This window comes from Erpetoichthys calabaricus, chromosome 13 (assembly GCF_900747795.2).
Source record: "Erpetoichthys calabaricus chromosome 13, fErpCal1.3, whole genome shotgun sequence".
Classification (NCBI taxonomy): domain Eukaryota; kingdom Metazoa; phylum Chordata; class Cladistia; order Polypteriformes; family Polypteridae; genus Erpetoichthys; species Erpetoichthys calabaricus.
The window spans coordinates 84,228,684-84,241,805 of NC_041406.2; the positions used below are offsets into that span (position 1 = coordinate 84,228,684).

At 36.5% G+C, this 13,122-nt stretch overlaps 1 protein-coding gene across 1 annotated transcript in view; it reads right to left on the reverse strand.

Annotated features, from left to right (window-relative positions):
• The window catches only part of ctdp1 (CTD (carboxy-terminal domain, RNA polymerase II, polypeptide A) phosphatase, subunit 1), a 140,222-nt gene that overhangs the window by 53,705 nt on the left and 73,395 nt on the right, over nt 1-13,122 (reverse strand). The window contains exon 12 of the mRNA XM_028817195.2: nt 8,522-8,706. Coding sequence (XP_028673028.2) covers nt 8,522-8,706 — 185 coding nt within the window. The remainder of the gene's footprint in view (nt 1-8,521; nt 8,707-13,122) is intronic.

Genomic DNA, 13,122 nt, shown 5'->3' on the forward strand with positions numbered 1-13,122 from the left:
GCTTCCCATCCAACCTGATGGAGCTTGAGAGGTGCTGCAAAGAGGAATGGGTGAAACTGGCCAAGGATAGGTGTGCCAAGCTTGTGGCATCATATTCAAAAAGACTTGAGGCTGTAATTGCTGCCAAAGGTGCATCGACAAAATATTGAGCAAAGGCTGTGGATACTTATGTACATGTGATTTCTCAGTTTTTTTATTTTTAATAAATTTGCAAAAACCTCAAGTAAACTTTTTTCACTTTGTCATTATGGGGTGTTGTGTGTAGAATTCTGAGGAAATAAATGAATTTAATCCATTTTGGAATAAGGCTGTAACATAACAAAATGTGGAAAAAGTGATGCGCTGTGAATACTTTCTGGATGCACTTTGTATTTTGGAGGTAAATAAAATAATTAATACAATTGGTATAAAATTATTTCTCCTTTCAAACAATTCCTGCATTTAACACAATGACAGCATATTGTTAATATAACACATGGTTTGGTGGGTGGGGGCAAACATGTTAGCATGTTGCTAACTTGAGTGTGAAAGGGTGGAGAAATGCTCGAGTGCTAAGCTGTACTATGTAGTAGTTGTAATAACAGCAACACCACCAACAAAAACAATGTTATTCATATAGCACATTTTCATGCAGAAATGTACCTCTAAATACTTCATGAAAGTAAAAGAAAAATTAAAGTTACTAAAGAAACCAAAATGAAAGAATGCCTAGTTTCTAAGTCTCCAATGGTTAAAATGGTCAATGTCTAAATTCAACTTAATAACACATTCTATTGTCAGATGGCAAAGTTATTAATAATTTAAAAAATATACATGTAAATATTATTATGTTGCATTCTGTGAAAACAGCTATACCTGCCACAGTGAACATATGTAAAGCTATGTAAGGGTATCCTCCACCTTCATGACACTTTAGTCAACCTGTAGAGAACCTTTAACACAAGGCTGATTGTACCATGGTGCTCCAGGAGGCACTATCAGAGGTCTTTATCCGCAGCAATTACAAACCACTGCATAATCTTCGACTAGACTATTTTTTTCTGCTATTTTAAAAATATTAATTTTACTTATGGACATTTAGTTGCTGTAACCCTCTTCACCTAAAAATTCAGATTTTGCTGACTCAATCAAGTACCAGGAAAGAACCAGCCCACACAGTGATAGCAACCCATCACAGATGACAAAAACACACACACTTATGCTCTCTTACATTCAGGCAGTTTATAAATTCAATTTAAACAATACAGAAACAGAAACATATGTAGTTGGTAAAGCTCCACATATACACGAGGAGAAAGTGCAAACTCTAAACAGACAATGCCTCGCTGTTTGTAATTATACTCCAGTTCATGGACCAGTAAAACAGCAGAATAAACTACTTTATCAAAAAAACTCCTAACGTTGTTAGGGTTCAAGTACCTGTAGTTTCCACAGTGTATTGTTTTATGTTTCTATTTTATTCTTCTACTGTCTTTAAACCATAATCTATTTAAAATGGAATAACAGAGGTTTTGTAAGGAAAAAAAAAAGTGTCACTAGGCCTAGGAACCAAGTTACCTGAACTATTCTATAATATTTCAGTAAATATTTACTGCTCTGATGATGATCTTTCTGATCATAAAACAAGTCATTACAATAGCAACTGAAGAGAAGAATTCATAATTAATTGCATAATTACGGCATTAGAAGGTTTCTGTAGAGTGCCTTTTTCTCTTGGGACAATTTGGCTCAAAAACTAATCAGCACATTGTCATCTCATAACAGGCTTACATTTCGAGTTTGGTATTTTTCCGTTCAGCCATTTCAGCTCTAGACCATCCTGAAGAAACTGTGATAGACAGACACACATACACACACAGACAGACAGACACCCATCATTGAGATATCAATGATTTCGGTGTCAGGGGAACCTAAAATGTCGAAAACCGGAAATCGAAATTTTTGATGAATTTAAAGCTTTCGCTCCACCCCCATAGACAAAAGGTTATGGAGGGGGAGGGCGCAAAGCAATAAAATGTTAGGCTCTATACTGCAATTGCATTTATTTAAATATTTTTCACAATTTACAGTTTATTCTTTTGTTTTCTTCTAAGAGTCTAATACAATTCTCCCATAGTTACTTCTCAAGATCACATGTACATGAAGATGCTTTATTAAACTGAATCCTATACTGTTCATGTGCTCACGCATGTGGAAGCACAAGTGCGGATGTAGTCGCTGCTGATCAGTATTTTGGAAAGTTATCCGATAATCTATTGAAATTCTATACAACCCATTTTGAGTATTTAACATACAGTAGTAAACAGTACTAGTAATGCTAATTCAAACAGTATTAATCTTCCTAAATGTAAGTTAGTAACTTTTCCAAGTTTTGCTTCCCATCCAAGCTCCACTCTATTAGGTGTTTCAATAAATATTAAATGTATAGTTTTTAATAATATAAGTATTTCTTACCCACATAATAAAAATGGTAAGAGATACAATTAAGTTTACAGATATAGAAATTAGAACAACTGCATCCATTTTGTCATTTTCAAATCCAAAATTAAAGTCATACTTGGAACAGTTGGTCTGTAATGAAGAAGCTGTTTCACATCAGTTTGACAAAATGAGGGCAATATGATTAAGTACATAATGGGGAACTTCTGAATACTTTACGAATATTGTCTTCAAAGTGATACTCGTCCATAAATATACATTCAGAATTATCTAAAAATAGTCCTTCAAATAATGCAATACAAATTGAAAACTCTGCTAACAAGGTCAACATGTAAGTTGTTCACTTTAGTACTGCTATCCTTGTCACAACAGGAGCAAAACATTAAGTTGCAAAGTTTTACATTACTAAAAGTTTTAGTGCATATCTGAGAAATATTCAACCTACTATGAATAGAAGGTACTTTTGTACAATGATCTCTAAATTACTCACTACTTTAAAAAAATGTCAGATTAGTGACGATAATGTCAATTAGATACCAGATGTGCATTATCAATATCATGCACATTTTACCATTATTGTTTATATAAAAAAAAAAGATGTCATTAGGCAATGGTAGCACTGCATTGTTAATGTTTATGGATTTAAAGCTTAACTCTATTTTCTCTTAGGAGCTTGCATGTAATATCCTAAAGCGAGGATTTCAACTTGAATAATCATTTAAGAAAAGAATCTTTCTTATTAATTTTTTTTATTATTATTATTTTTTTTATTATACTTTATTACTCCCGAAGGAATTTACTTGGTTTTTTTCGCATACCCCTTGGGGTCAGAGCGCAGGGTCAGCCATTGTACAGCGCCCCTGGAGCAATTGAAGGTTAAGGGCCTTGCTCAAGGGCCCAGCAGAGTAGCATCTCTTTTGGCAGTGACAGGGATTTGAACCAGCGACCTTTGGGATACCAGCACAGATCCTTAGCCTCAGAGCCACCCCTCCGTCCCCAAATTTGGATGGCAATATACTTTTCTTATTCAATGATATCATCCACAGATTTCATGAGCTGTGCCCTTTCATGCTGATGTACAACTAAAATGCAAGGTGGTATTTAAGAATACGCTGCCTTGTTTGATTTTCATCTTCTGCTTGTAACTCAATGAGTCATAAAGTGCACCTGTCACTCATTCATTCGTTCATTATTAAGTTTTCAGGAGCAAAACTGAATTAATAGATTTAAAGCTACTGTTATTAAATAGTTTTTTTCTCAAAAAGATATATTTTGATATAAATATTCCAATGTAGCCATGTTAACAGTAACCATTTTGATCAAGTTTGTTCAGAAAGAAGAACTGAGTATGAGAGTTAGAAGGCAGTTGATTTGCATTAGGAATAAAATTTAGAGAGATGCATTTAAAAGTCTATTTCAGTTTGCAAAATCAAAAGGAAACACTCACTGACTATGGAAAGGGCAGTCAGTAAAATGTCAGATTTACAAACTGTGTAACACAGGATCTTTGCTTACTTTTACTCATAAAGGTAGCAATTGAATTCTGATGCTTTCTCTTCATTTTGTTTCCTCTCAAACATTTTTATACCCAAGTTGCCTGGATAATGCTATGGCCTTAATGTGGCTTATTTAATTTGTGCTTTTATTGTTGTGAGAAAAATGAGTGTATGTTTACAGAAACAGAAGTTTTTATGAAATACACTTAAAAGAAAAAAAAACTGGTTAACCTTAGGTTGAACAATATAAGCACAACAACTAATGCATTTGCAATTAATGAATTGTATAATGAGATAATAAACCTATATGTAAGATGCCCAACTCCAAGTTGTAGCCAGGCTGGAGCATTAACAAAAATGTACAGTACACCATTCTAACAATATTCGGTATATTAGGAAGTTAAACACATTCTAAAAGGCACACTAAAACATTTAGACAAACTGTCACAAATAAGATGTCAGATTTTGTTCATTGGGTACAGTACTAACCTTGCTCACTTTCCCACTTATATCTAATGTTCACAGAATTATTGGTTACCAGGAAGCATTATTTTATTATTTATACTTAGGATGTCTGTCTGACAAGAAATAAAATGCTCAGACTTCTTGGAATGTGCCTTGACTTAATTACTTATTATGCTGAATAATAGCAGGTCCAAAAAAAAAAAAAAAAAAAGAATCTTTCTCAGGAACAAAGGTACTTTGAAGAATAAAATAACTACTGAAGAAATTCTACCTTCAAATGCCAAGCACGGGTAATGAAGAAGGGTTGAAAGTTTTATAAATTACTACAAAATGTGCATTAACACTGAATTGGACAAGTAATGCTCATTATTTCTTAGGCAATAAAATGTGTGTTTAATACAAGAAACTAATCGTTTTAATCATATTAATTGACTGGTATGTTGTCAATCTAACTGACATTTTGGTGAGCTTGCTGCATGTTATGTTAAAGGTTACCCTCTGTAGAAACATATTTTTGTACTGCTACATTCCTTGTAAAGAACATTTCCTTACTTTTTTTAATCAAAATAATATGTTTTGGCTTCTCTATTTCAAAAATTATAATCTACTAAATAATAAAACCCTAATGTCTGCTTGTGATCAAAAGAGGAAGTGCAAGAGTGAGACACGAGGAGTAAAAGGCATAGGAGGCACACTGAGATTCGCTTTTAAAGATAGAAGGTATAAAAGCAAACCGGAGGTAAGAAAGGCACCTTGCAAATAATGACGGCATGAGAAGCAGGTTTTACTTGGAATGTGCTTGAGAAAGGATACCAAGAAACAACACTGACTGTACTCATAGGGCAAGAGATGTCAAATATTTTTAAATGTACTCTATTACCTGTGTTTGACAGGCAATATGGTGAGTTTTGTATATAAACGTCTACGCGTGGAAATGTGTGTGTCTGTCCGGCCCGGAAGTGAGAGGTGGAGTCTGGGTAAGGGCTCCACCTCAGAGGAAACAGAAAACTCACTTAGCCGCTAATAACACAAGCGGGGCGAGCACGTCAGCAAAACAAAACCTCAGCCTCAGAAAAAAGACAAAGTCTCTTAGCAGCTAACAACGGCACAACGGTACAGTAGCCTCTCACTTAAGTATGCACCTGTTTAAGTATGCATCCCGGTTAAGTACGCATATTTTCCCCTAAAATTCTGGGTTCAAGATTTATTAGTTAAACATGTCATGAATCGTCATTTGGCAAAGGTTTTGAAGTTTCTTGCGTTTGGCTTTGAGGGAGACAGCCCGGATCTTGCTCTGAAATGATTCAAAACGATTTCTTAAGATCATCGAATGTATCATCAGCTTCAATTTGAACTTCAGAGCAGAGCAGCTGATCCTCGATGTCGAGAACCTGCTTGTAATGGGATTTGAACCCCTGAAATACAACTCCACTTTCTAAACCGGCATTCAGGTCTTGAGGATCAACGTTGTCCTCATCATCATCCATCACCGTTTCAACAATTTTCATCGACTGACTCCAAAAGATCTTCAACATCTTCCAATACCGCAGCAGCAACATTTTTGATCGAGCTTGGCAAAACAGAATCCCAGGCTTCTTTCACATAACTTGCAGCATTGAGCAGGTGCGCTGGGTTTCCGTAAAAGACCCCTGCAGCACCTCGTCGCAATCTTTGCCCCGATCTTTCTTTCGACTATTCGCTTCCTCGTCAAGTTCGTAAAAGTCAACAACATCCTTGAGATACAATTATTTGTATCACAAATTTTCAGAGCTGCGATTATTCCCATGTCACAAGGCTGTTTCCAGCTTGTACAATTCGGGGGAAAGAAAACTATCTGAATATTGTTGCGTTCGAAGGCTTCAAAATGTCCCAGAGCGTTGTCCATCAGCAATATGGAACACGACGTCCTGTTCGCTTTTTCACTTCTGGAAAAAACACCTCATTGAACCACTTCCAACAGGTTTCTACATCCATCCAAGCTTTTGCTTGATTGAAATAAGGAACTGGCCAATGTCGGTCCTTAATACAAGCTGGTTCTTTGTGTTTTCCAATCAAAGCGCAAGGAATTTTGTGAGTTCCGGTTGCGTTGGCACAAACGATCAGAGAAACTCAATCTTTTGCTTTCTTTTTGCCTCTGGTGGTTGAGATATCCTCGTCTGGCATAAGACGACTATATCTTGGAAGCAATCAAAAAAAACAAGCCGGTCTCGTCCATGTTGTAGACATTTTCAGGGTCATATTGTGCGATAATCGCGTAAAGGTTTTCTAAAGCAGCTAGCAATTCCGGATCGTTCTTGTTGACTTCTGCTCCCTCTCCATGAAGGAGCATCTTCTGCAATCCACGCCGAACTCTGAATCGACTTAACCATTGCCAAGATGCCTTAAAATCTGATTCTGGAATTGACAGGCTGGAAGCAATGCTTTTCGCTTTGGCAATGGCGAGGGATGGCGATACAGGAAGGCTGGCACGACGCATGCTGTCAATTCAGACATAAAGCATGTCTTCAAGCTCAGTAAATCGTCCAACTGAAGCTCGAAAAGTCTTCTCCTTAGCCTTTTCAGTCAACAGGGCAGATCGTTCTTGGTCACTTCACGATTCCCCCAAATCTTTCGGATAGCGCCTTCACTAACCTTGTACTCCCGCGCTATGGCCCTCTTACTGGGAGCAGACATTTTGCTTAGCTTTGAGATGATTTCGCAGCGTTGAGACGCTTGCTGTTTGGTTTCTTTGACATCGTAGCGAAATGCAAGCAATTTGGGAGTGGCAGCTAAGTACATGCAAACTTTGCAGGTTCAAGTTGCGTTTGGGAGTGGCCAACCTAAAGTACGCACCTACTAGCTAAGTACGCACAAATTTCGCAGGTTCAAGTTGCGTACTTAAGTGGGAGACTGTATCCCTTTTACTTTTCCTCCTCCCACTGCTAATGCACAAACAACGCAAGCATGTCGGCAAAATGAATTCTCCAATTTGAGAGACGCCCAGAGTAGTTCCTTTCAATTACTGGACATCTCTACATTTCAGTTTTTTTCCTGACGATTTCAATAGTTTCTAGGACCCCAGGCTTTTAACAGCACAGGCTTACACAGCTAATATTTAATAATTACAATACGTGTGTTTCAAATGATTTCAACATATGTAAAGGAAACAGAATTGTAATAGCCACATATTTTCTGTTAATTCACATGATTTAATATAAAATCTGCCTATGAAATCAGTGTGATCCTTCCAAAATTGAAAGTCTAAAAAATATATTGTTATAAATAAATAAAAGTATAATTCTAAGAAAAGTCAAATATTTTACATTTTGGGCCTTGTAGGCACCAGAAACATACCAGTCTTCTTCTGATAATGATCATATTGTATATGATCACAAATTCATATGCACCTCTGAGTATTAGTCACCATTAGATATACACAAATGATAAAGTATTGGGATTTAAAGAACTATGAAGATTCAAGGTCAGTCTACTGTCAATGAGACACTAAATATTTATGATGTTTTTCTCCACAGTCTGCACTTTCATTGCTGTAGAGTTGTCTAAAAGCCATAGCCATGGTCTTCGTTTTAGAAAATTGTAAAAGAAATGCTCAACCTATTCAACAGTGTGGTTAACAAAAGATCCGTAACTGTCCAGCTCTTGTAAAACACTAACAGTGACAGAGTTGTCCCAAAATTTTAGAATATACCTATGATTGTCCTTCCATGTATTGAAGTCAAAAAACAACAATGAAAAAAACAACAAAACAGCAATTTATTGGACTGGACTGCGCTAATGTGTAAGATTCTTATCATAGCCATTTAGCTGAAGAGTTAAGAATTTAACATTTGATAAGGATCTGTTCTCTTTAATGAACTGTAAAAGTTTTTATATGGATGCATGGCATATTTAGGTGCTTAATAGTTTCCTCCTCAATACATAGGACTACCAGAATGGCCATTCTCTTATAATTCAGTATGTGAAGACATAAAATAAAACCGTACGGACAACTAACAAAATACTTAAATTTTATGTGAGTAAGAAATCCTTATTATTAGAACAGATTTAGGGAAGGTGGTTGATATTGATATGTGAAAACTACCTACAGTGTGATTTATAAAAAATACACAATGAAAACATACCTCTGTGTAGCATCTTTCAAACTGCCTTCTTCACTTGATGGTGTTGAATGTCTTTCTTCTGTTGCAGTTTCAAGATTGTCCACGGGTATACTCTTTGGTGCAGGTGTTAGTTCGTCTTCCTTAAATTTCTCCTCTTTTCCACCTTCACTTTCATTGTCACTTTCTTCTCCTAAAATGTCATCCACCTGTAACATTACAGTACATTTTAGTTGATAATGCAACCACTTGAAAAATAAACCTCAATATATCAAAACAATTCACCATATTTATTAAAATGCAATAACTGTATTAGGAACAAAAATTCCTTCAAATATATTAACTATGTATAATAAGAATGCAAATAATAACTACATCTGTGGAATCTTTTTATGAAATGAAATTTACAATAATGAACATGGTTATTTTTGTTTTTTTAGTCAGAAGACTAAATGCAATAATACTTATATATATAACTCAGAATGGATGGTTTCATTCTTCCTTCTGGTCTCAAGAGACCAATAAGGCTGCTTTTTATGTGATTCATATTTTCGATACAGCATCTAATTAAGGATTAATCAGATGGTCTGTTACTGCTTGTAGTCTGTAACAATTTAGAAAATAATGAGAATACCAAACTTTTAAAAAAAAAAAAAAAAAAAAAAACAAAAAAACAAAACAAAAAAAAAAAACGTAGGAATCATTTTTATATATATTTTGCACATGATCTGCTACAGTACATTGAGCTTTTGTTAAAGACTTGGGACATGGCTACTAGAAAGCCCTACGTTCTGTGAGTGCCACCTAAGGCCATTCAAGGTAATTTAAGGTAGGTTTAAAACCATGTATCAGTGTTTCTCTGTAATTAGAATGAGTAATCATTCCAGTCCAGGTTTCCTATTCCTTCTTCTTTTTTTATTATATACGTATCTTCAGTGGAGGTCTATATTTAGAACAAATAAAATCCCTCTCAGCTCTCCTCTCATATTCACTCATGTTATACTTTTGCAGTGTCTTTATCCCCTAATTCCAAACCTATACACTATCATTACTTACTGCTGATGCAAAACCTCCTAGAAACTTTTACCATTTTCCATTACCTGGTCTGGTAAATTCCTTTCCCATACAACAGTGTGTTTGAATTTTGAATTCAGAAATGTTAAAATCTCTCTCTTCCAATTCTTTCTATGAATGTCCCCTGCCATGTCAGATTTCCCTTATTTTAGATTCTCCACTCCCTCCCCCAATGTACTCCAGAAGAGGGTATTGTTTGTTGGCAGATAATATAGAGAATTTATGCATTTATATTTTAGTATTAAACATCACATTGTGTGTGCTGCTTAATTCCCTGATTCATTGTGTTTAAGTCCTAGCCTGCCATGACACAGCTTTCATGTAACTTTATTCTTATGTGAGTGACAAAGATTACAGACAAAATATATTAAAAATAAAAATAGTGACTATAATAATAAGAAATCTGGAGAAAAGTAGTTTTTAATTTGTTTTTAATGGTATTTAGAACTATAAAACACAGCAAACTACAAATTGATCTCAAAGAGGTGGACACATAACTTGAATTTTTTGCAGTTCCCTTACAGCCACATGGTTTCTCTGAATTTTATTTTAATCATTAATACATCAAACATGTTAGTACCTCCCAAGTTCTCTTTCCAAGTTACTTACTGATTAATATATTTTAGAATGTATGAGCACCCCCAGGCTCCTCTTCCATTCAAGTTCCTTGTATGTAGTCATAATTTATTAAAAATTAAAACAGCACTTGTGGGGCTAACTCAAGATAGGAGTTAAAAACGGACATTTCTGACATTTTATCTTTAACGTGGTAATGAACTAGAACTACTTCTGAAACTCCTAAAGTGATGAAAACTAAAATCATGATTAGATGGCCACAGAGCTAAAACCAGATGTAGACATGACTTTAATATTAAGGAATCTCTTTTTTACCACCTTAAAAAAAAAACTAAGAAACTTGATTAATTTCAGATGATCCTGGAGCTGGAATGACATCAAAGTCCTGCAAGTAATTTTCCTTTCCATGTCTCATTATTATACACACATTCTTGCCCACAGACAACCTCTTTAACTGCAGCAAATATAAGGGCACTGTAGTAAGAGTTACAGACTATTTAAAGAACAAACAGGGGCTGCCAGGCAACCTGGCAAATGTAATTAGTGCTTAAAATATCCATTCTAACAGGGCGTTTCAGGCAGTAAACATGCCATCTTTTTAGAGAAACACTCAATAAGACCGCCAATTGTACTATAATTACATAAAATACAATAAATAAAAACAGCCAGTTTAGAGCGTCAGCCAGTAAACAATACATGATGTATAAATTACAAGAAATGCAGTGAACATATTGATATTGACACAGTTACTGCCTGAGGCTTTGCTGTATACAGGATAGCTTGTTCTGCTACCTCTGTAGGGGGGAAATTAGATTTGTAAGATTTACCAGAGGGATATTCTCTTCACTCTGCATCATTAAAAAATAACTTTAATGTTGAAGTCCGAGTAAATCTACTACTATAAAGAAGAACCTGCAAAGCCTGACCTTTGACTACTCAACAGACACAAGTAATTTTTGTGGATTACAACCAGTAATTACAACCAGTGTCGAACTGTAGAATGAAAATACAAGCATCAGTCATTCAGTTACAGAAAACACAACGATTAGCCATAACATAAAAACCAGTGACAGATGAAGTGAATAACACAGATTATATTGTTACAATGGCAGCTGTTCAGGAGTGAGATATATGAGGCAGCATGTCAACAGTTGGCTCTTGAAGGTGAGGTGTTGAAAGCAGGAAAAATGGGTAAGCTAAAGGGTCTGAGCAACTCTGACATGGTCCAAATTATGATGGTAAGATGACCGGGTCAGAGCATCTCCAAAATGGCAGGCTTTGTAGGGTGTTCCTGGTATGCAGTGATTAGTACCTACCAAATGTGGTTCAACGAATGACAACCAGTGAAATGGTGACAGGGTTATGGGGGCCCAAGGCCCACTGATGCACGTGGGAGTGAAGGCTAGTCTACTGGGTCTGATCCCATAGTACAGCTACTGTTGCACATATTTCTGAAAAACTTAATGCTGGCCTTCAGATACCCATGGCTTCCACAGTGCCCATGCTGACCTGTCTACCATCAAAAGTGCGTACAATGGGCACATGACCATCTGAACTGGAACATGGTGCAATGGCAAAAGGTGGCCTGTCTGATGAATTATGTTTTCTCTTAAATCATATGGACGGTCAGGTGTGTGTGAACATCAGTAGGACGGGAAGAAGGAAAGCCGATGGAGGCAGTGTGATGCTCTGTGCAATATTTTGTCAGGAAACCTTGGGTCCTGGCATTCACGGGGATGTTACTTTGCTACATACACCATACCTAAAGATTGTTGCTGACCATTGCATCCCTTCATGGCAATAGTATTCCTTGATGGCACTAGGCTCAGGTCTATGCACTTTGCATACACAACTCCAGAAACTGTTTAAAACTGGCAAATATATACAAATAAATCACTTTTTCTGCTGTATTTATTAATACAAATGAAATTTTCTGTAAGTTTTTGGCTCCATACTTTGCCATTATAAGATTTTTGCTGTGCAATTTTTGTAGAAAGATTTTATTTTCGCATAAACTTGTTTTAAATTGAGAATTATGTAATTTTTCGCACTCTGGCTTTAAAACTATCTCCAGGCTGTTGTAAAATACTTATGCTTATTATTATATATGATTATTACTGTAATATGCAAGTCATGTTTATAGAGGCTGTGTCATTAGTGACTATAAACCTTATTCTGCACTCTATGCTGCTTCAGAGCACAAATATTTTCTTTGCTAATACGAGATAAACTACAGTATTTAACATTCCTGTCAAGCTCAGGCCCCCAGTTTGGCTTTGTCCATCCATCCATCCATCCTCTTCCGCTTATCCGAGATCGGGTCGCAGGGGCAGCAGCTTGAGCAGAGATACCCAGATTTCCCTCTCTCCGGCCACTTCTTTTAGCTCTTCTGGGAGAATCCCAAGTCGTTCCCAGGCCAGCCGAGAGAAATAGTCCCTTCAGCGTGTCCTGAGTCTTCCCCGGGGCCTCCTCCTGGTTAGACGTGCCCGGAACACCTCACCAGGGAGGCATCCAGGAGGCATCCTGATCAGATGCCCGAGCCACCTCATCTGACACCTCTCGATGCGGAGGAGCAGCGGCTCTACTCTGAGTCCCTCCCGGATGACTGAGCTTCTCACCCTATCTTTAAGGGAAAGCGGTTTGGCTTTGTGCCTTAAGAAAACGCTGCACGTCTTAATTTGTGATTTTTTTATATGGAAAAAACTGACACTGCAGAAAATCAGTTACAACTTAAGCTCCCTTATACTAAAATCTGAAAGTGCTCACAATATGGCCTTTTAAAAATGTATTCATTCATAAAAATCAATAAATTTAAACCAAAAATGTCAACTGGCCAGAGGTCAACAATTATTCAGGCAGTCATTTTCTAACTGGCTTTGAACAGGGTTGCTGGGGTTCTGCAGGAGCCTATCCCAGCTAGCATAGGGTGCAAGGCAGAGAACAAAGCCTGGACACGGTGCCAGTCCATTGCAGGA